Source organism: Chiroxiphia lanceolata, chromosome 5 (assembly GCF_009829145.1).
Source record: "Chiroxiphia lanceolata isolate bChiLan1 chromosome 5, bChiLan1.pri, whole genome shotgun sequence".
NCBI lineage: Eukaryota > Metazoa > Chordata > Aves > Passeriformes > Pipridae > Chiroxiphia > Chiroxiphia lanceolata.
The window spans coordinates 9,657,368-9,680,453 of record NC_045641.1 but is presented as its reverse complement, the minus strand read 5'-3'; the positions used below and the strand labels follow the sequence as shown (position 1 = coordinate 9,680,453).

Genomic DNA, 23,086 nt, shown 5'->3' with positions numbered 1-23,086 from the left:
CCAAAAGAAAACAAAACAACAGAAGGAGGGGAAAAACAATAAAAAAATTATCCTGAAATGAGGTGAGGAACATCAAAATTATATTTCAAAGAAAGATCTGCTGCTGTGTCATACTGACCTGTAGTTACTCTTCCAGAAGTAAGATCTACTGCTGTATCAGTTGCCCCAACTCGATAATCAAAGCTATTCTTGCTTTTATATGCAAACAGTCCAGCTTCTGATAAATTTGTGTCAGACATAGATGGTTTCATACCTCCCATTCCTCGGTAGCCATATGACCCTGAACGATCATACTGATAATGGTCATCTCTGTAGCCAAAGCGATCTTCAGGAAGTGTAGTAGGTGGCTGCTGTGCTGCACAGCTCCTAAATGGCAATTTATAAACCATATCACAGCAGACAGTTCTTCTCCCTGCAGTCAGATCTACAGGCTTTTCATCATCTTCTATTACTGTTGTTATGATACCTGAAGTAGTGTCATCCATTGTTACTACTGTTCTGTGGGATTTTGTAGTGCTAAGGTCAACTGCTCCACTGTCTGCTGGCTCCTGAGAACTGGAGAGATCAGTCCAACCATTTGTAACGCCAACAGGTGGTACAGTAACAGGCTTTGTAGTAGCCCACGTCATTGCCTGTGTTGAAGTACCTAGGGATAAATTTATTGGCACTTCATCTCTACCTGCAGAGAAAGCCTGGCTGCTTGTTACTCTGTATGGAGGCTCAAAATGTTTTGATGTTGTCAGCTGGAGCGGTATTGTCATTGCATGTCCCAGATCCACAAGGCTGTCTGTACTGGTGGTGTAGCTCACAGTGGCAGTGCAGGTCACTACTGTTACTGTCCCAGTGACTACAGACAGGGAAGGATCAGCAACACATGCAGTGCTTAGGTTTATTATGGATGGCTGGACAGTACTTACTGGGCGCCCACCCGTGTCACTCACTGGCATTTGCCTTCTCACGTCCATGGAAACAGCAGACAGATCCATACAGCTGTCTCTCATTTCAACGTCCATCTTAGTTAAAGTGCGAAGATCTATGACATCACCCAAAGGATGGAATCTTCCGTTCTCTCTATATCTGGGTTGATCTACTATATGTAGTGGTTCTGGAGGTATAGTAATAGCAACACTACCAAAACCATAACCAGGCACTGGACCCTTAACCACAGACACTGTGGTCTTGGTTACCTCTGTGGTTACTACTTCTGGTTTTGAACCAGGTATTTTTTCAAAAGCCGATTGTGTTGTCACAGGAATAGCTTGCAAAGCACCTGAAATATACATACTCTGACCTGCCGTACTTTGAATTTCCATAGTTTTCATGGGTGAAGTAAAAACTGGTTGCATAGGCTGGGGAATCTGTTCTTTAGAAGGTGCTTCTAAAGGCCAGCTGGTAACAGCCTGACTAGTTATAGCTTCTGTGGGAGTTCCAGGCTCTGATGGCAATGTGATGACAACATATGTTTCCTGTGAGGGTTTTGCCAATCTTGGTGAAGATTTGTTAGAGTGTGGAGACAAAGGGGAAGTGGGTGATGGTATTTTGTACTCAGCTGTGGAGACCAAATTCAGAGTCATACTTGAAGTCAATGACAAACTTACTGGTTTGGGCTGTGTTTCTGCTGGCTTATGAACAGCTATTGGGAGTGGAGGTACTGCTGGTTTAGGAGCAATTGGAGGTTTAGTTACTTCAGTGGGCCTGTGACTGAAAACAAGTCCTGCTGGGATGGAAGATGGTTTAGGTGGTACAGGAGGTGGTGTTGGAGTGTATGTTTTTGTGATAGGTACCACATGATTCTTTAATACAGCTGTGGACTCTAGTGCTGGAACAGTTGTGACTGAAGGGACCACTGTGGGAACTGTTGCTGCCGTAGTCTTAATCTGTGACTTCTTTTTGGGATAAATGGCTGGCTTGGGTAAAATAGGTGGAGGTGGTAATGGTGGTGGAGGTGGTGGTGGTGGTAGAGAAGGAGGAGGTGGGGGTGGAGAAGGTTGTGCAGGAGAATCCAAAGAAGAGCTTCTAAAAAGAGAGAATACTTTGGCTGAAACAGCAGGAGCTGAGGAAGGCACAGAGACCATGATGGTCTTACTTACAACACTGGGAGTGGGTACAGAAGATGTTTCTGATGCAGGTTCTGTAACTGGTAATGATGCTATACATATAGGTGGTTGCTCAGATGTAACACTAGTCAAATCAATCCTTGCCATATCAACACCTAATTCTTTGTGTGGTTCTTCATGATGAATTTTGACACTGCCAGCCTCTATTGTACTTTTCATTTTTCTAGCTGTTTCCTTTTCTGCTTTGGAGGTATCAAAGGAAACAGTATCAGCCACATATTCCTTGGGTTTTGTAACTGTAGTTGTCACTACTGAAGGTGTAGTTTCAGGCAAACAAACTGCAGCTTGATCCACACTCTCCTTATCTGATGTTATGGAAGGCTTTTTAGTGGCTCCATCAATAGATTCATAAGGCATGCTCACTTCAGAGTACTCTTTTGCAGATGTTAGGGGAACCTGGGTTATTGTACTGATACCCTCAGCATCTGCTGGTTTACTTACAGCATCTGCTGTACCTATAAAACCTGTGGTTGCACTATCTATAGGTGATGAACTATCTGTGGTACAAACTGAAGATGTAGATGATGTTAAGGAAGCTGTATCAGAAGGTAAAACTGATGCAGCAACTTCAGATGTCTCAGAATATGTCAATATTGATGTTTCATGAGAAATTATTTCTTGAATTTCTCTGGCATAATCTGTTAAGTATTCATCTTCAATTTCCTCTGCTGTAAAATGCTGTGTTATTTTAACATCTGGAATAGAAAGTGTTGTGCTACTGACAGGTGATATATCTGAGATTGCTGAAGTAGTGCTTGATGTTAAAGATGTACTATCCACTATCTCTCCAACACCAGATACCTTTGTATCAGATGTGGGAATGAAATCTGAAGTTGGTTGTGTTGGACTGGAGCCAGGGGTTAGCTGCATTTTCTGTCTTTTCATAAGCTCTTCATAAGCAGCTTCTGCATCTAACAAGTGCTTTTCCTCGGCGGTAGAAGTTACTGTGCTGTCTAATACAACTATTTCATGACTTTCTGGAATAATGTAAGAACTAGAAACAATATCTTCTTGAGGCACAATAGTATGTAAAGTCTCAACATTATAGTAGTCTTTCTCTAGATCAGTAACTTTTTGTGGTTCATCATAGACCTGTTCTGAAGCTCTTGGTTTTTTCTCTTTTCCTCTCTGTTGCATATATTCACTGCTCTCATCTTGTCTCATGACAAGATTAGTATCAATACTTCCATTGTAAGTATCCTCTACTAAAGATTCATAAATATAATCCTCTATAAGCATTCCACCATATAAAGATTCTTTTTCAAATATTTCATCTTTTTCATTTGCAATTTGAAATGATTTGGACTTATGCATCATCTCCTCATATACCTCTTCAGCACTTTTCAATGTCTTTTGACCACTTTCTTCTTTTGGGAGTCCAACTGGTTGTTCATCTGTTGGCGAGTATAGAGAGACAGCAGTAGGCAATTTGTAAACTTTTTGTACTTCTATTATTTTTTCTGGGCTGATTTCAAATCCTTCAGGATCTGACTCAATACTGGGTGAATATTCAGAACAGGAAGATCTGTGCAGTTCTTCCATTTCTGCTGCCTGGCGTAATTCTTCTGTTGGAGATGCATCTTCAATGGGAGAAAGATTACTTGGTGGAGTCTTTGGACGTTCTCTTCTTCTCTGGGCTCTTAGTTCATCCTTGTCCTTTTTAGATTTTTTGCTAGAACTTTTTCTTTGTTGCTGTTCTAATTCACGCTGTTTCTCTTGTTCCTTTAAAAGTTCTTCCTCTTCCCGTAGTTCTTCTTCTTCTGAAGAGTCTTCAATAGTTGGAAGAAGAGGACCATGTGTTCGATGTCTGGCTTTGCGCTGTTGTTTGCTCTCACCTCCCAGTTTTTTGTGACTAGGACTGCTGTCACTATCTTCATCAAGTGATGACACTGAAGTAGGAGATGTACCTGGTGTGAAACTAGAAGCATGTAAACTAGAAGATCCTTCTCCTCTAGATCTATCTTCTGGTGAATCTGTAAGACTCTCCATCTCTAGCTCAGGCTCTTCATCAAAATATAAAATACTTTTCTGTTGTTCAGTTACTTCAGAATATTTGTTTGCTACTGTACTATTTAATTCTATTGTTTTGAAACGTCGAAGGCCTCCTCCTCCAGTTATTGCAAGTTCTTCACTGTCTTGACTTTTACTTTCCCTGTATTTTGGCTCTGGGCTTTCATCAAAAGTCTCATCATCGTCATCGTGCCACGAATGTCTTCTTCCTGCATCCTCATCATAGCCTGCACTACTTTTCCGTGCCATTCTTCTGTGTTTCCCAGCTGTTCCTTTGGCTTTGCTTTTCACTTCTTCTTTCTTTTGGCTTTCAGTTGCACTGATCTCTTTGAGTTGATTTCTAATGAACTCATCATCTTCAGAACCTGAAGCGTCTTCATCAGCACTCATCTCCATAATCTGTTTTCTAATGAAGTCTTCCTCATCACCTGATCCCTGGCTGTCATCTCGTTTGTACTCATCACTGCTTGAAGAACCAACACTAGTTCTTCTTTTTCTCCTTGGGACAGGTGAGTTTTCACTCTCACTGCTGTCTTCCACTGAATCATAGCGTTGTCTTCTTGCTGATACGTCGTCTCCTTCATGTGCTTCTTTGTAGTCTGCCTGGGAGGAAGCACTTCCTTTGCCCTCTTCTACAATGGTTCCTTCACCTTCTTTAATAGCTTCTAAGTCTTCCTCCTCTGAACTGTAAGATTCTGGAGTGACTGGCAAAGGCTTTGCTTTATGTTGATCTTTTGTCTGTTCACCATATGTCTCAGAAAGATCTTTGCTTTTTACAGATTTTTCATCAGAAAGAGTACTTGCCTGAGCTTCCAAAATTGACAGTACAGTACTTTCTAGTTTAGCTAGATCTGAGGGGCTTGGTGGACTTTCTTGAGAAATAGTGTCTTTTTTATTAGTTTCTCTGAGTAAATCCTTTTCATCAGTGGGGATAAGACTTGGAATTTCACCAAGTGAACTTGATATCCCGTCAGAAGAATACCCGGTGTCACTCAGACCTTGTGGACTTTTCTGTTGCTGAGAGCTTGATGTGTCTGATTTTTCATCCTCCTTTTCCTAAAAAAATAAATACATACGCGTATGTATATACTTATATATAAATTCTTAATGTCTCCTGGCAATTAAATATATGTGATTCTTTTTCCTAAAGGTTGACTTAATGTCTCAGTTGAAGACTGAATACTAATTTCATTATTCAAAGCTGTTAAAATAATACAAAAAGTTCCTCAAATTTTTATTTTTTGCATTGAATCTAACTAAACTTTACATGGCTGTCCATGCTGGTCACTGATTTTACTGTTTACAAGATGATCATCTATTTTTCAATATAAAAAGTTACTGTAATTAATTTTTTCATAACGTTTACTAGTGATAATCTGTCATTTGTTCACATATCCCTGGGACAAGTTGTTCGGGGGTTAATTTATATGAAGATTGTAATTACTATGCTTCAAAGCTGTCTACATGGTTCTAGATACAAAGCAATATGGCTTGACAAATGTCCGCAGAATTTCTGGTCTCTGCTCCTTTTTTTGCCCATTTAATCTTTTGTGATTTTGTAGCACTACATCAGTCTTCTCATATTTTGGACCCAAAACTCAATTTTGTTTATTGAAGTATTACACATTGTAACACGCAACAGAATACATAGAGTATTGAAGCATGATTTAACACAATTTGGAATGTCCCCACAGATATATATAATTGGGCACTGTACAAATATTTTCTGAGTACCTCATAAAAAAGAAGTTTCTCAGTAAATTGCAGAGGTAAGCTGCTAGTAGGGAAGTGTAATTGCAGGGAAGAAAGCAGGAGGGCCAGCTATTGGTCAAAGGAGGCAAACAAGGCAGGTACACCTAACTGAGCATCAGAACCAATATTTTCTTTCCCATCACTAATTAAACACTCTTATTCATCCTCGCTTCCAGATCCTTCTACACCATTCTGACTGACAACCACCTCTATCTCCTTTAAATAACAATACTAAAAATATCCTACAGCAAGTATTTCTGCACCAATTTCCCTCCTGCTTCTCTCAGCAGTGAAATGCTCTTAGTGAAGGTACCTCATCATTCAGTTAACAAAACAGCTCACTCTCCAAAATACAGATCATCTTAGCTGCCCTCTTAGCTGACAATATTATGAATGTCTCCATCTCCACTACCTATTTGAGAACAAGCATCCCACTTCTCCTTCTTTCAGTAATATGATGTAATTTTTATATCAGTTATGGCTCTCAATAATACAAGTAGGTAGTATTTGTTAGCTGTGTTAATCTGACTCAATGATTTCTGAAGTACAGCAAACTATTTATTAAAAGCTTTAATTTATCAGCTTCCTTGGCAATACTCTTAATTGAAAAATAATTTAAAAATAATACTGTGGAATAAATAAATAAGAAAATTATCATGAATGTTAGTTATAATTTAAAGTTACATTTACACCCATGTTAAGTTGCTATCAATTACAACTATTTCCAAATGTTTACTCACCCTAAAATTACATTTACTGCCAAAATATTAAATATTAGTTACTGTCAATTATTTTATTTTTAAAAACCAGTCAGGTTTTTACACTATTTCATTTGCATTTAAGGTACCTGTTCTTGCTTTTAGACATAACCCTAAAACACTAATATTAATATTACAGTAATATACTAGTTAGTATCTTATTAAATAATCATCATTTCAAAGAAGTAATTTATTATATGCTTTGCAAAATCAGATATTACAATGAACATAAACTACATCTGTTCTTCCCATCATTGTACCCAATACTGTAAACCCAATTATCTGATATCATAGTAAAATCTATTGTAATTAAAAATCCACTGCGAAAACAAATATTTCTAAGGGTTTCCTGAATGATAAGGCTGTGATTAATACATAAATATGGAGAACCTATAGTATTCAAAACAACTTTGGGAATCATCATCATTTGAACACTTTAGCGCTCACTATTCTGAAAAATGAATATGCTCCAGCCCTTAAGGACAGGACTATGTATAGTCTTTACAAAAAGCCAGTAATCAAGTATAGTAAAAATTCAGGGTTTGTATGCTATATTTACATTTTTGTTACCTTTGTTAAAGAAGAAAGTGTTTAAGGGGAATTTATTGGACTGTGTTTAAAAAATACATCATTAAATATGTCATTAAAACCAAGGAATTTTTTACCTCTATAAATATCACTGAAATTTCACCTATGACACCTGATTGCTATTTTTTCTTTTATGACCCCTAAGTTAATACTTATAAAGACATAACCACCAAAACCTACTGTGATCAATTTAGATGAGCTACTGAAAAACACAAACATTGTTCAAGCCCAGAAGCTCTCCTAGGAGTTGATGGACAGAATGCATCCATCTAGTGAAAGTGAGCCTCTCAGGTCTTGGTTCTCCACAGGGAGATGAAATGATACAGTCCCTGGTAAAGCACAGCCAGAAGGTGTCAACTAAACAGTTGAGCACAGAAAAAGATAGATACCAGCTGGTCAAGGAACAACTTCAGAGGAGATGGTAATGAATATTGCTGTTGCCCACCTTAGTGTTGAACCTCAGTGTATGCCATAACATGACTGCTATGAGAAACAGGAAAATGAATATGGGAAAGTCTGCAATTTGTACAGTAAGAAGGAGAAAAAGGTCTACAATAAGGACAGACTTCTTTTATCACTAGAAATAAATGTGATGAGAAAAATCGAACTTTCTTTTTAAGGCTACCAAAATACGAATATATTTTCTATAATTTTTCTATAGATCATTGTTTGTCCTATGAAATGTCATGCAAAAATTATCCTGCACATCATGTTTCGAGATCAATATGCATGTGACTTACAATAAATAATATTTGGTCTTTGGTGGTTTTTTCCTCTATTTCTTGTAATCTGAGAACTAGGATATTGCCACTAGCTACATCTATGCTTAAATGACTGGTAATTTACTTTCTACAGGATTAGCCATCACATACACAAAGGTAGCATAATTGTTAAACTTGTAAACATACCATAAGTACAAGATTTTTAGATGAAAAGCAAAATATTGCAGAAATAATATTGCTAAGGATCGTATATATATATGCCACTATTCTTGAGAATGAAAAATACATTCTAATCAATAAGAAAAAAAATCTACTTTTTTCATGTAAAGTAGGAAGTAGTTTGATACATGTTGAATTACTGGGCTTTTCTGAGTATTTGAATGGCATTTACTCTGAAAGTTTGCCTAGTGTGAGTTTTTAATACTGAACAAATTTAGCTCTAACACAGACAGCGATGGGAGGATCTTCTTAAGACATGAGGAAGAAGAAGACTTATAAAACCTGCAGCCTGGATGGGACTTTAAATACAGCAAAGGCAACCTCTCTAACTAATGACAAAAATGACCTAATGTCAAATGTATTTGTGCTGTTCTAGTGGTTTTTCTACAGTGTCAGTGTCAATACACTTTACTTTTGCTTTAGAAATATTATTTAACATTACTCTTTACTTTTACTATTATTTGAAAATATAAAACTTAGTGCTTAATGTGTTCAAAAAACCATCTAGGTGTGGGACTTAGGAACATGGTTTAGTAGTGAAGGTTGGACTTCATGATCTTAGAGGTCTTTCAACCTTTATAATTCTATAAAAAAATCATTGGTTATCAAATCAAATCAAAACTCTATTAAAATAAAACTATGACTAAAAGAAAAAATATTTTTAAAAAAATATTTATAGTTTGCATAATTATATTCTGTTGCAGAAAACAGAAATATTATTTTGCAAAGGAACTCATGATTTTTAAAAGGTCATTCTGTTTATACAAGAAATAAAGATATATACATTATCAAAAAAAAGTTTCACAAAGCAGAAAAAAAAGACTTTGGTTGACTAGACTATTTAATCTGGATTTCAATTTTATATTTTCAAAATGAAAAATTTTATTTGTATCCAGAAAACTGCTTATAGACAAGCTTTTTCCTCCTTTTTCTATCTCTCTGGGCTGTGTTTTGTCATTAATATCATGTGTCAGGGTAATGACCCCTGTTAACAATATATTAATATTTACCCAGTTACTGAACCGAAGCACATGATCATTCCTCAGTAAACATAAGAAGGTAGTAATAAGGTGACATATATAATTCAGCTGATCTGTTGTAAATATATGTCCAGTTGACACCATGGCAATGTGCTCATGTAGATCTGCTGAACTACTTCTGTGTTAATTTGTGAGTTCCGAGATGGCTGTTTGATAGTGACAAACAACACGTGAAAAACCTCTAAGATTTCCAGGCATCCTTGTTCGAACAGCTAACTGCTACTGAACATCTCAATATTACAAGATGATTTCTCAGGAAAAATACCTGCAAATCATGAGCAGTCAGCTTAGTCTTTAAAAAAAATTTTGAAGAAATTACATTTTAAAATATTATTGAAAAAAACGGTTTGAAGAAAAATAATGGATCCATAATTCCTTAAATCACACTTAAAGATTCAAATATTTTAAAATGTTTCAATATTAAAGGTACTTTTTTTTTTTTTCCAAAGCATGTCAGATCTCTAAATACAAGTGATATCTGTGATTGTCCCAGTTCCTGAAGGGAGCCTACAAAAACAACAAAGTGAGAATATTTACAAGAGCTTGTAAGGACAGGATAAGGGGAAATGGCTTCAATCTGAAGGAGAGTATATTTGGATTAGATATTAAGAAGAAATTTTTTATTGTGAGGATGGTGAATCACTGGCACAGGTTTCCCAGAGATGTTATGGATGCCCCATCCCTGGAAGGGTTTAAGGTCAGGTTGGATTGGGCTCTGAGCAACCTGGTCTAGTGGAAGGTGTCCCTGTCCATGGCAGGGGGGGTTGGAATGAGATGATATTTAAGGTCCCTTCCATCCCAAACTATTCTATGACTCTATGATTTTCCAAGAACCATTCTATCGATTGTTCTAAATCAGAACTTCAGTATCTTCATGCCTTTAGGGACTTGTTGGGGCATGTCATGAATGAGTGTTTAAGGTCACTTAAAAAACCACCACAGGGTGTTGCTGCCTTTTTCGTTTTTTTTCATTTTTTTAGTGAAAAATTAGGATAATAATGTCTTGGTTACCATCAGAAAAAAAATAAAACAAAACAAAATAAATTAAAAAAACCCTACCTTTTTGACTGGGTTTATTTGAACATATAATTCTGACAAAGGTTAAACGCTTTCCTAAATCTACTCCTATTTTCATAACATGCTATTTTCATAACATAATCCCCTAATTCATAACATAGCCCCTAATTTGTGGTGCTGATATAAAAACCCTTTAACAACTTTAACAACAAATTTCAACAACTGATCCTCAAAGTCTGGAGAGTTTAAAAATCAAGACAAATAAATCCAAAATATTGGAAAAATTATTAAACAGGAGCTTTGCCTCAGTTTCAAATGCTTAACTGCCAGAGACTGAAAATCAGGAAAGAAGTATTGAAAGGTGCATGTAGAGCACAGTACTCGCTGGTTAAACTTTCACTGCAGGTGAGTCATTGATTTTATCATTTAGAATCATCTTGTACAGAGAATAACAGTAAAGAGCAAGAAGACATACAGGAGAGGTTCTGTCAGGATCAGACTCTAAATTGTAGCAAGGGAGAAAGGGAGGTGGGAGGGAGAAAGCCACTTACTATTTTTTCTCGTGCTGCTTCCACGTGGTCGGTTCCTGGCAAAGGTGTTGTTTGAACAGGAGTTTCTTCTTCCTGAGCCTTTTCAGCTTTCAAAACCGTCTGTGAAATCCCAGTTGTCAAATCCTCTTTCTTAAAATCCTCTTGCTCCTTAGCTTGCAGTCCCTTATAAGGTGCTTCAGCTTCTTTCTGTTCAGCAACATGGTCTTTAATCTCAGCTCTAATTTGTTCTTTTTTGTCCTCTGGATGTGGTGTGCTCGTTTCTGGGAGCACAGTTTTTTTATCTTCTTCCAATGTGCTTAGCAATTTCTTTTGGTCAGAACTTACTGTTACAGGAATTTTATCTGTTGAAGGTGTCTTTGACAGTTTCTCTTGCTGAATTTTTGTTTCTTCTTTTTGATTTTCCTCTTGGATTTTCTCCACTGATGAAGTTTTCATAATTTTCTCACGTTGAAGTTTTGGATCTTCTTTCTGAATCCTATGTTGGATTTTATCAACCGAAACTGCCTTTGGCATTTTGATTTCCTGAAGTTGTGCATCTTCCTTCTGAGCTGCAGGTTGGATTTTGTCAGCTGACAGTGCCTTTGCCATTTTCATCTGTTGGAGTTTTGGGTCTTCTTTCTGAATTCCCTGTAAAATTTTGTCAGCCGAGGGTACTTTCGCCAGTTTTACCTCTTGAAGTTTTATGTCTTCCTTCTGAACTCCATGCAAAATTTTATCAGCTGAGGATGCTTTTGCCAGTTTTGCTTCTTGAAGCTTTTCATCCTCCTTCTGAACTTCATGCAAAACTTTATCATATGAGGCTGTCTTTGTCAGCTTTGTTTGCTGAATCCTTGGGTCTTCCTTCTGAGAAACACGCTGGATTTTATCAGCTGAGGGTGTCTTGACAAGTTTTCCCTGCTTAAGTTTTGCATCTTCCTTTTGAATCCCTTGTTGGATTTTATCAGCTGACAATGTTTTTTCCAGCCTCCCCTGTTGAAGTTTTGGAGCTTCCTTCTGAACGCCTGGTTCTTCTTTCGGCTTCGCTGCTGCTGGAGTAGGCGGTGTGGAAGTCTTCCGAGGAGAATGTGAGACAGCAGGCATAGGCTGTTTTGGAGGAGTAGCAGGTGGTTTGGATACCGGTTGTGAAGGGCCTGTTTTTGGAAGTGGCACCTTGCCCATATCTCCAAGTTGTCCTGACATTGCCCTTTGGGTCTGGCAGTTTAAGCACAGCCATTCCTGTACCTGTGATAGAACAAAATTAGGAAGTTACTTATTTGAAAAAGTAACAATAAAATCATACAGTGTTTTCAACTGATATGGTTGAATTCTTTTAATCTGAATGCTATGTATGCTGAGAAGTTTTCTTTCTTTCCTATTCTTGCAGGAAGATCCATAACACCTTTCTAACAGAAATGGAGTATGTCAGGTTCCAGACAGACAAGCTGAACAAGTATAAAAAGACACTGCAAAAACTAACAGCAATGACATTTTTCTAAAGAAATGATGCCCTTATGTACAAAGTTGGCTTATATATTTCTAACGTTTATTGTTTTCTAAAGCCTCTATAATCCATCAGTAGGTTCATCTGAATTTGCAAATGTGAGTAAAAGTGGACCAACTGGGACTCATGGCTCTTTGTGTTTCTCTTCAGAAATCACCTTCCCCTCTTGACTTTTTGTATAGATATCAGTGCAGTGTATAAATGTAGCGAGGCTCTAACTCAAAAGGAAGATCACCTGTCTGCTCACTTTACTGCTAAATCCCTGCTGCACACTGGCTCCTTTTAGTCTTCTTCCCAGAAAATCAGAAAAAGGGCAAATGCTTCTATCTGTGCAAAAGATCTTGTTGCCAGTTGCCTAGTTACTACATGACAGCAGTAATCAGACTGTTTCCAGTGGGATTTTGTGTTTAGTTCCTTTAAAATAGCAAAAAAAACTTCAAACATAGAAAGGCACTGAAAGGAAAGGGAAAAAAAAAAACAGGCCAGACTCTTGTGAATACTAGAATAGATAATGAAGGTCTACTTCAGTAGTGCAAAATGAGCTTCACTCTTGGATAAGAGGTGTGTGCTGAACATTAAAGTTTAGATTAAAAAATAGCTGATTAAGCTAATAAGTGAAATACAGATGCAAAGAATCACAGATGAAGTGATAAAAAATTAAGTAAGAAAAGATCATAAGGGTTAATTCTATTGAAATGCAAGTAAGGAGAGGCTATTTAATATATAAAATTATTTGTTTCAGGCACAAGAAATGCACAAGAATGCATGTGTTATAATTCAGGTCATTTAACAATTGCCTTGTATATTTATTATTCCATTTTTATAGAAAAGATCAAATTAATGAGTCCTAGAAATTGACACAAAAATGATTTATTAATAGTATCTGGAATTATTTTCTCAATAAATGCAGTTTATTGGCTGAATCAGCTGTCTCCCCCGACAGTTACTATACCTTTTGCAACTCTAAACAGAATGTGGCTCTGTGTCAGACTATTAAATATAATTTAGGTTTAATTTTTCTGTTGAAAAAAATATTAAAACATAATCCTCGAGAAAATATTATCCCTCTCCATAGGACTTAAATTGTTCCAACTACACATTGTTTGTCTGGGAAGCACTAATTAAGAAATACAAATAAAAGTAACTTTTTTTTTTAATGAATGTCCAAAATATAAGTTAGTTGTCTTGCAGATATTTCTGTTAGATGGGTTTATCTGGAATTCTTACTATAGTTTCCTCTCTTTTCCCAGAAAACAATATTGGAAGCCATAAGTATGTTGTGTACTGTTTTTCATAAGCTTAAAATAGAAGCAATGCTCAAGGAAACAAATTTGTCAGCAGAGAATCATGATATTATTATTAGGAGTCTGCAATTGACTATATACACTAGATAACATTTAGCATAAATAGACTACAGGAAAAATATGATTTCATAACAGCTTTGATTCTTTTTTCATAAAGTTTGTGAAGACCAATACACAAAGTTGACTAGATAATTATCATTGATTTTTTTTTTAATTTATTGGAGGACCTGAAAGCTTTTAAACCTACTAAAAAGGGGGCAGATTTTGGCTTTTCCATTCAGCCTGAAAAAATCCTCATTTCACAACATAAGCAGAAATAATGCCATTGCTATTTGTACTAGGATAGCCTCTGTCAGCACAGGGTATGGGAATAAGACAGTACTTATATGCATTAAGCTTCTCAGAATCTACCCTTAAACATCTTTAATTACACAAAAACATAATGAAGTGATTCTTCTGCCATGAAATAATCCATGGTTCAAAAGATCACTGTTATATAGATGTTCTTAAAGAACATGATACTTTATACTTTAAATGCACATGTTCTTTTCACAGTGTCATTTGTTTGACCTATTTTATTTTTATTTCCATGTAATATATCCATACCCAATTTGTAGGGGCTTTATGTTTGTTTCTTTTCTATCTACATTTGGCTCTACATCTACACTTGGTTTTTCTCCTAGCTGTGCTGGTTATGGAGATCCCATTTAGTACCTCTCAGCTGCAGCCCACTCACTGCTCATACACTTGCTCCCTCTCAGATTCATCAAGTCACTTCCCTTTCCCTCATTTAAATCCTTCACAGACTCAGTTCTCTGAACTTTCTGTAGTAACTTTAGCAATTTTAATAACAGTATTAAGTGGTTTAAAACCATAACAGTTACCCAGTTACTGTTTCTTTTGCTCACTGTCCCTATTCGGTGTCTATTTCCTGGAGTAAATTTCTTCAGCTCAAGGACTATGCTCTGTACTGAGCACATGGTACAACAAGTCTCTTAAAAATGAAAATAATGACAATTAGCAAGAGGAGAAAAAGTGTGATGGTTTCTCTGCCATACCGATGAAAATGATGGTAGTGAAACAACCTGGAATTGTCAGATATCCAGTGATTTAATGAACCTTGCCGTGGTTCTCTTGAACTTTTACTATATCTCCATATATTTACCAATTTATTTTTCAGTGTTGCTACATAGGGAAGGCAAATAGCTATGTGTTTCAAATTCTAATCTAAGCTTTTTATAATCATGTGGATATTTGATCACAAAAGAGTCTACAAAAATCTTCTTATAGCACCAGCCCTCTAGCTCCTGATTCTCTGTCAAAATGGTTCTCTGTAAAATCAAATTTTGCACCATTAAGTCATATGCCTCAGTTTTAGACTTGTCTTTTCCTCAGTTAACCTCATGCCCTGAATGCAAGCTTTTTCCTAAGGCAATCTCTTCAGTTAGCCTGTCAACCCAAATTTATTAGGACTTGGGAAATGGGCATCATCTTCTTTCAGCAGTCTTCACCAGATAAATCTTCTTAGTTCTTTACAGAATTCTTCACATGCTTTGGTTCCTGAATTGGCAGTAGACACTATGATTGGCACTATAAGTGATACTAGTGCTTCAATACTCTGAACCCATGGCTCTCTCTCTATGTTTTCAGCAAGCCCTACAACCTCATATTGCTGGACAAAGTAGCTGTGTCATAATGTTCTCCTCACTCAGTTTCCTAATAAACGAATGCCATCATGAAAAGGGCAGACGTCTAACATTCATTGTGCATGACTATTTTTCAGTCATCATGCAAGAACTCTGGCATTTCACTTCCTTTGCTTTTTTATTTAAATACCACAATGTTAGATAATTTTAAGTTGAAAGTAATAGGACAACTATTCCAGCTCCCTGTCAGTCAAGGATTTTGTATTTCAGTATGTTGATAAACTTCTTTGGCACTCTTGGGAAATGCTATGTGGTAAATTAAGAGCTTTTCTCTAACTGAAAGTAACTCAAAGTACTTCATATATTTGTGAAGGTGAAAACAAATGCTTCTTCCATTAAACATGTTTAAGTTACATCAGAAGGCAAATGTTTTAATTTCATTTAGATACCAACCAACCTCTTCCTTTGTCATTCCTGGATTATATATTTTTCCCTTCCTAATTCTTCCTCCATCCTGCTCTCAATAAAACAAAATTGTGAAACCAACATAGAAAAAAACCCACTAATAAATAGATCTCTGAAAAATTAATATCTTTCTAATTTCACTGTAATAGTAATCACATTGCAAATCAGAATCTTTATAAGAAAGCATGTGCTAATTATAAAAAAACCTGAATATATTTATGAAGAGAAAAGTACATTTTTGTCTCCCTAACTACCTCATAAACAAAATGGGAGAGAAGCAGTGCATTAAAATATTTTTCCTGTTACTCACATTTGCAATCTTGTTTTTTATTAGGTATAGATTTGAGCATGTTTTCAGAAAACAAATACACAAACAGCCCCCCCACCTTTAAAAGTGAGATATCTCTGGTGTTCTAAGGTTCTAAGACAGTTTTACCTTAAATATTTATTTTTATTTGATTTGGGTTTTGTTTTTACTGTCACAAGCTTGTACAGCATATTTCTGAGATTCGACATGAGTAATCCCCTGAACAAAATAATAGAAAAACAGAGCTGACAATTAAAAAGATATCCACAATGCAGTTAGGATTGCTTCAGACTTAAATATATGATATACACACTGTGTGCTTTAATCTCAAATTTTTATAATAGTGAGATTGAACACAAGCAAATATCAACAGGAAATGAGCACACAGAATAGAAATCATCATACTGGATGTGGAAATGCATGATTATAGTCTGACAGTATTCATTAAAGTGTATCAGAATAAGAAAGCCAAATCAAGCAGTTTTGCTCACAAAAAGTGAGCAATCCACATCTTACCCACATCTAACTCATCCACTTGATTTAATAACTAGAAGAAGTGTTCTCAGTAACTGCAGCTCTGCTAGTCCAATTCACATGTTTATAAAGTTTTAGAAAATATTTTGCAAGAAAGTTGAACTGATCCTTAAAGTTAGGAAAGAGGCCCAATACTAAAAGGTAATGTGAGTTTACGGGAGGAAGACTGTATCACATAAACACTGCCTTGTATTTTCTTGGATAACATTATTTATTCTACAGATAAAAACAAAATTATTACACATTGAGCATACCTAGATTCCAGCGCAATAACTGAACTACAACTGCAAAATTATTAATCAAATTAGCAGAGATGAGTCAAGAAAGTGACAGCTAGAGAAAACACATCTCCTACAGAGGGAAATTACCCTACATCCTGCTTAAATTCCAATTACTTTTCTTATGTTCTGGTTACTTTAAAGTGGATATGTTTTCAGGCTTCAGAAGATTTTTTTTTCACATCCTCTTGCCCTGGAGAGATGTATTGTAGCATAAGACCAGAGTTAGTCATGCTTTCTCTTGTCAGGTCCCCATCCTGCTTGTTACAGAAAGGAGAGAAGGAACTCTTGAAACGCCCAGCTCAGAGGTTCAGATGTCTGATGCAAGGCCTAGGTTGGTGCAGCACAGCTGACAGTCCTCAACTCAGTTTTACTGAGAAAAAGGCTGTTAAGATATGATATGATGTTTTAGAGAAAGCCAGGTGATGCGAGAAAATTTAACTAACAAACAAAAAAAAGTAAAACCACAGAATGTCACAGGGAAAAGAATTCAAGAAGAAATATACTGACAAGAAGAGGTACAAAGTCAAAAGAAAAATACAGAGAAGAGTATGATAACATCACAGCAACAGCAAATGTTGGCTGGTACGTTCCATGCTGGCCTGAGTATTTCTTTGTGATGTTTGAACAACAAATTCCAATCCCACACATTCTGAGTACTCAGATCTCCTGCCTTTAGGAGAAATATTTAAATTGCTAGATCTGCATATAAAAAAGTTACCACCACTGCCACATAGATTAAGGAACAGAGCATGACCACCAAATCAGACAGTAGATCTGGTAGAAGAAAAAAAAAATAAAAATAAAATACAGAAATCCCACATTTTCTCTATCCAAACAATGTTAAGCAGGACATAACTGACTAAAAGCAGCCAGTTTGGCAGAGACAGGAGCCACAGTGGAGCCTCTGTAGTATCCACAATTAGAAAAAATACAGAAAGGTTTTCATAGATACAGTGTCTGAGGAGGTCACAGGCACTTTTCCAGGCTTATTCTCCTGAATTCATGCATAAATTTTGTCTAAAAGGTCGGTTAGGAACTTAAACTTATTTTCAGATTTCATTTCAAGTGGTGAATAATATGTAAACAAATGCTTAGATGGCTGATTTTTTGAGAAAAGGTTAGAAAAATCTAGCTAATTTAACCTAGGCAAATGAATCCCACAAGTATGACTTATACAGGAGGAAAGGCATAATGGCTGCAAAACAAATGGATATAAATTGTCCATGAATAAATTTAGCCTTGAAATTAGAAGACCTTCCTTGCCATTAGTGATTTGTAGTTTGGAGTATGATACAATGGGAGTGTGGTTCGGAGAAACACATTTGATTCCAATATATGATGCGATTGCCAACAAAGTCACTCAATGATTCATGAAATCCTACCAGTATTACAAACGACACTTCTATAATAGTACTCATGAGCAGAATGCATTATACTATTAGCATTAAATAGATTCATAGAATTTAGTTGACTTTAAACATCAAGCTATCTTTCAGCCACGAAGGAGAGATTGTAGAAATCTTCAAAAACTGATTCAGGTGAGTTTAAAGCATCAACTTATAACAAGCAACAGCAAAAAAATCCTGCAGAATAAAGATGTTTGTCAACAGAAGGAGAAAGGGATTACCTTTTTAGCTTAAGAATGCCTTTTTTGTTCAGTAAAGTTGCAATGATGAGACTGTTATCTGACCAATGCAAAAAAACAATTACCATCTTTTACCTTTTCTCACATAAAGATTTTCAGTATGTGATTGAGGAAGACCAAATTATCTCAGCATCTCATTGTCACTAATTGGTAACTTTACTTTTAAGCCATCATAACTATGAAATATGTTATTTTCAACTATCTCTTTTTCTTACACACCGACTGATAAAGGAAGAGAGTTGTAAATACTGCAGCAGACTACCAAAAAAGCACAGAGGAATTGGTGTTTCACCCATGTGTCAGGAATTATCTGCTCCTTAATTTTAATAGCGTTGGGACTGCTGAATATTCCACTCAATTATGAACAGATGAAATACAGAATATGACAGCACAAAGATGACCTACTTCAAGTGATGACAATTCTTAAATGTGTATGCCCTTATCTCACTTCAAGATACATCTCAACACCTTCAGAAAAAGCTCAAATTTTCTGTATTTTCAGCAACTGCTCTGTTTGGAAATTTTTATTTTAGCAATTAAATTTAATAGATAATGGGATTTTTATGCATATAGTGTCTGTGTATACTTTAATTTCCTTTAGTTATTTTGTCGAAGGCCCTTAGAGGCTTAGAATCATGTTGTCAATGCCCAAAAATGTATCACCAGTGTATATATACATCATCACAGACGTGAAAGAAGCAAAACTGTTGAAAGATAACTGCTTTTTTATTGAGGAAGGGGAACATCACTCTGTTTTTACTCTTCATCTAACTGCACTATAATATGTTTGTTGCTTTTTTTCATGCATAATTATAACAAGATGATTAAAAGTCCTCCTTTGTACTGGTAAATTTAGCTGTAGGGGTGCTGTTGCCCAAAACAAAGAAATAAGCCTTCCTCATTCTTACACAGAGAAATTCCCATCAAGCATTTCACTACCTCTGGTGACCACTTCTTCTGTTACCATGGCAAAACCAACACCACTGAAGGGAAAAACAACAAAGTGAATATAGGTATCATTCAAAGGTTAACCTTTTGTTTCTTAAACCTTTAAGATATTTTTGAATATTGACTTCTACAAGAAAATATGCATGAAAATCAGCTTTCTGTCCTTACACATCAATGACAATACAATTTTCATACTAAGCAGTATTCTAATCTACAAAGTCCATCTCAGCATGGTTTCAATATTATTTTGGTATCTCATTTCACGCAAAAAAAGGTCATTGAGGATAGAGAATTTACTTGAAGGATAAGAAGATAATATTTACATTATAAACATATTTCAGTGTATATCTGACAATCAGAGTCATGTGAAATTGCTACAGTGACATTCTCTTTCCCAGGTTCTTTTAAGGAGATTCCCAATCAGATGATTCAACCAATTTCACCTTGCTTTCATACAGGACAAATGACCATGCTGTTGTGCATGAATTAACAGCAGTATATGACCTCTATTTTCATTATTCTTAACTTACTTTGATAGTATTGTAGTTCTTCCACTTAGATCATATAGACCATATAAATCCAAGGTTGTGTTACAGTCTGAAGTCATAATTTTGTAGTAAACATTCACTTTTATTAAATGGCAATTTACAAACTAGTTTAGTCTGAGCTTTAAAAATATTAGGCTACTGTAATCCTTCTTGGCTATATGTAGATGTTTAGTAGCCTCAATATGCTCCTTTGTATCCTTTAAAACAGCCATCTCAAAGAATAACTGTTTCCTTTGCCTTCTAGCAGCTGAATCATTATTCTCCACACAACTGGTCAGCAGAATACGTGAGTATTCCCACCCCATCATTGCTATTATTTGTTCTGAACTGACAAAATGTCTAGTGTCATGGATGGCACTAAAACAACAAACAATACCATCCCCTGAAGAGTTTGTGGTCTATTCATTTCTGTATTCAATGCTGACCTTTTGCAAACAGTCTAGAGAAAATAGGTTTTGTTCAAAAACTAGGGCTTAGCTATGGAACTAGATTCTGTAGTAAAAAGAAGATCCACTTTTTTATCACATCTCACAATATATATTTGATTATAAACTACAAATACAACCTTTTTATCTGAACCTTAATGAATCATATTTATAAACAGCTCAACCATTCTTTTTTTTTATTTTGGTCACTCCCAATAGAAATACAGAGACAACTGATATATATCATTGCTCTGAAAAGTCATTTTGCATTTTGTTTGCTCTTGCAAATCAGATAATCCTAAAACTAATGTGTAGTTCAAATATGCTTTGCAAAAACAAAAATCTGGGGTAAGACAGTTTGAAATACACCTCTCTTTTGTCCCTATTTTATCTATTAATGCATCAATAGTCCTATTGATGAAGAGGGATCTGCATGCTAATTCACATCAATGGAAGAGGTTGATCAAGACTTTAAGTGAAATACTATGGAGGAAGACTGAAATACTGAAAGAATTTTTAAAAAGTGATTTTTTTTACTCGTAGCTCCATCCACAGTCATCTAAACTAAATTTTAAATACCTAACTGAGGAGCTAAAGTTAGGAACCTGGCTACTCAAATTCACTCCTCATGCTATGGGTTATTATCTCCAGATATGAACACCACTGGTTGTCTGATTACTGTACCTATTGCTGATTAGGGAGCAGCCAACTGTGCTCCACACAAACCTCACTTCAAGGATGAATTTGAGATTTGCACAGAGCCTACACTAAGTTCCAAAGATAAACCTTTCTTAAAAAAACAGCCTGAAGTAAGGACCTAGATCTGTAATCTGATCCTTAAATAAATGGTCTGATTTTTGAAAGCTCTAAATACTTGAAGACACCTCCACTGTCTCCCATTCTTTTCAATTTATCTCTTCTATTTGAATGTTTTTAGTCAGAACTACAGTATGCATGTCTGTTTCTTCAGACTGGTGACCTGTCACTAGTGGGGTTTCACAGGGCTCCATCTCAGGCCCTGTGCTCTTCAACATCTTCATAAATGACTTCGACACAGGACTGGGAGGGATACTAAGGAAGCTTGCAGATGACACAAAACTGGGAGGAGCTGACTTCCTCAAAGGCAGAGAGGCTCTGCAGAGAGACCTCAACAAATTCGAGGACTGGGCAATCACCAGTCGTATGAAGTGCAACAAGAGGAAGTGCCAGATCGTGCACCTGGGATGGGGCAACCCTGGATGTACAGACAGACAGGGGAATGAGATGCTGGAAGACAGTGCTGGGAAAGGGACCGGGGTGTCCTGGTTGATGGTAAGCTGAATATGAGCCAGCAGTGCCCTGGCAGCCAGGAGGGCCAACCATATCCAGGGGTGGCATCAGGTAAAGCATCACCAGACGGGTAAGGGAAGAGATTGTCCCACTCAGCTCTGCACTGGGGCAGCCTCACCTTGAGTATTGTGGCAGTTTGGGGCACCACAATGTAAGAAATATATTAAGCTATTAGAGAATGTCCAAAGAAGAGCAACGAAGATGGTGAAGGGCCTTGAGGGGAAGCCGTTTGAGGAGTGGCTGAGATCACTTGGTCTGTTCAGCCTGGAGGGGTTAAGGTTGAGGGGAGACCTCATTGCAGTCGACAGCTTCCTCATGAAGGGAAGAAGAGGGGCAGGCATTGATCTCTATTCTGTGGTGACCAGTGACAGGACCCAAGGGAATGACCTGAAGGAAGGTTGCATATTAGGGAAACGTTCTTCACCCAGAGGGTGGCTGGACACTGGAACAGGCTCCTCAGGGAAGTGGTCACAGCACTAAGCCTCACAGAGCTCAAGAAGTGTTTAGATGATACTATCAGGCACATGATGTGACTCTTGGGGAGTGCAGCCCTCCTGTGCAGGGCTAAGGCTAAGAGCTGGACTTGATGATTCTTGTGGGTCCCTTTAACTTGGCATGTTCTGTGATTCTGTGCTTCTGTGATTCATCACTTATGTTTATTTTATCATTTCAGTTTATTAGCAATGACTTATGTATAATGTTTGCTTTCAGTGTCATGTGACTGATATATGAATCCTTTAGGTGCCTGAAAATGAAGGGGAAAGAAACAAGCAGACCAAAAAATGGGAAGGAAACATGCTATTCTCAAGGAAGCGATCATAGGTCCAGCATAAAGGGAAGAAAAGGTCCAGCATAAAGGGAAGGAAAATCTCTCACCTGGCTTTGGAAAATTATATTCATTATTAGCTACGTATACAGCAAGAAGTTTATATGTAACCATTTGCTGATATACTGGCAGCTGCCATATCAGTAAAGAGATAAAAAAGTAAACAAAGGAAGTAGATATTACACCTGTGCAGAATGGCCATGACTTTGTGCGATATGGTACATGATGAGAAGCCCACAGACCCTCCAGCAACTTCTTGAGCTCTTCCCGATGGACATCTCTCCTAAACACCCTAAAGGAGGAAGTGAGAACCCTACTGACCTCCCTGCTTTAAGATCATGCCATGGGCAGTGTGGAGAGATGGCAGAGCACAGGAGCACAGAAACAGTCACACCTGTCATCTTCCGCAAAAACACTGCCTGCTTTTGCAACATATGGGTCAGAGTAACACTTTATCATTAGGTGTGGCCATTTTCACTGACAAGAGCAAATTCCCAAGCTTTGAGGCAATGCAATCCGAAGTCTAGGGAAAAGCAAAGGGAGACACAAGGTGCAGGTGTAAAAGGGGAAAAAC

The 23,086-nt window shown here is 36.8% G+C and overlaps 1 protein-coding gene and 1 long non-coding RNA gene across 11 annotated transcripts in view; one reads left to right on the top strand and one right to left on the bottom strand.

Annotated features, from left to right (window-relative positions):
* PCLO (piccolo presynaptic cytomatrix protein) overlaps positions 1-23,086 on the bottom strand; it is a 337,346-nt gene that overhangs the window by 179,947 nt on the left and 134,313 nt on the right. For all 9 annotated transcript variants that reach the window (XM_032689501.1, XM_032689502.1, XM_032689505.1 and 6 more), the window contains exons 4-5: positions 10,775-11,995; positions 119-5,183 (exon numbers count right to left, since the gene is read on the bottom strand). In XM_032689501.1, coding sequence (XP_032545392.1) covers positions 119-5,183; positions 10,775-11,995 — 6,286 coding nt within the window. The remainder of the gene's footprint in view (positions 1-118; positions 5,184-10,774; positions 11,996-23,086) is intronic.
* On the top strand, positions 1,083-22,617 carry LOC116787684. 2 transcript variants are annotated; one of them, XR_004357385.1, is made up of 5 exons: positions 1,083-1,219; positions 12,138-12,266; positions 17,037-17,122; positions 20,177-20,218; positions 22,428-22,617. It is a non-coding gene; the product is annotated as an uncharacterized LOC116787684 (long non-coding RNA). The 2 variants fall into 2 exon arrangements; XR_004357386.1 differs by lacking the exon at positions 17,037-17,122.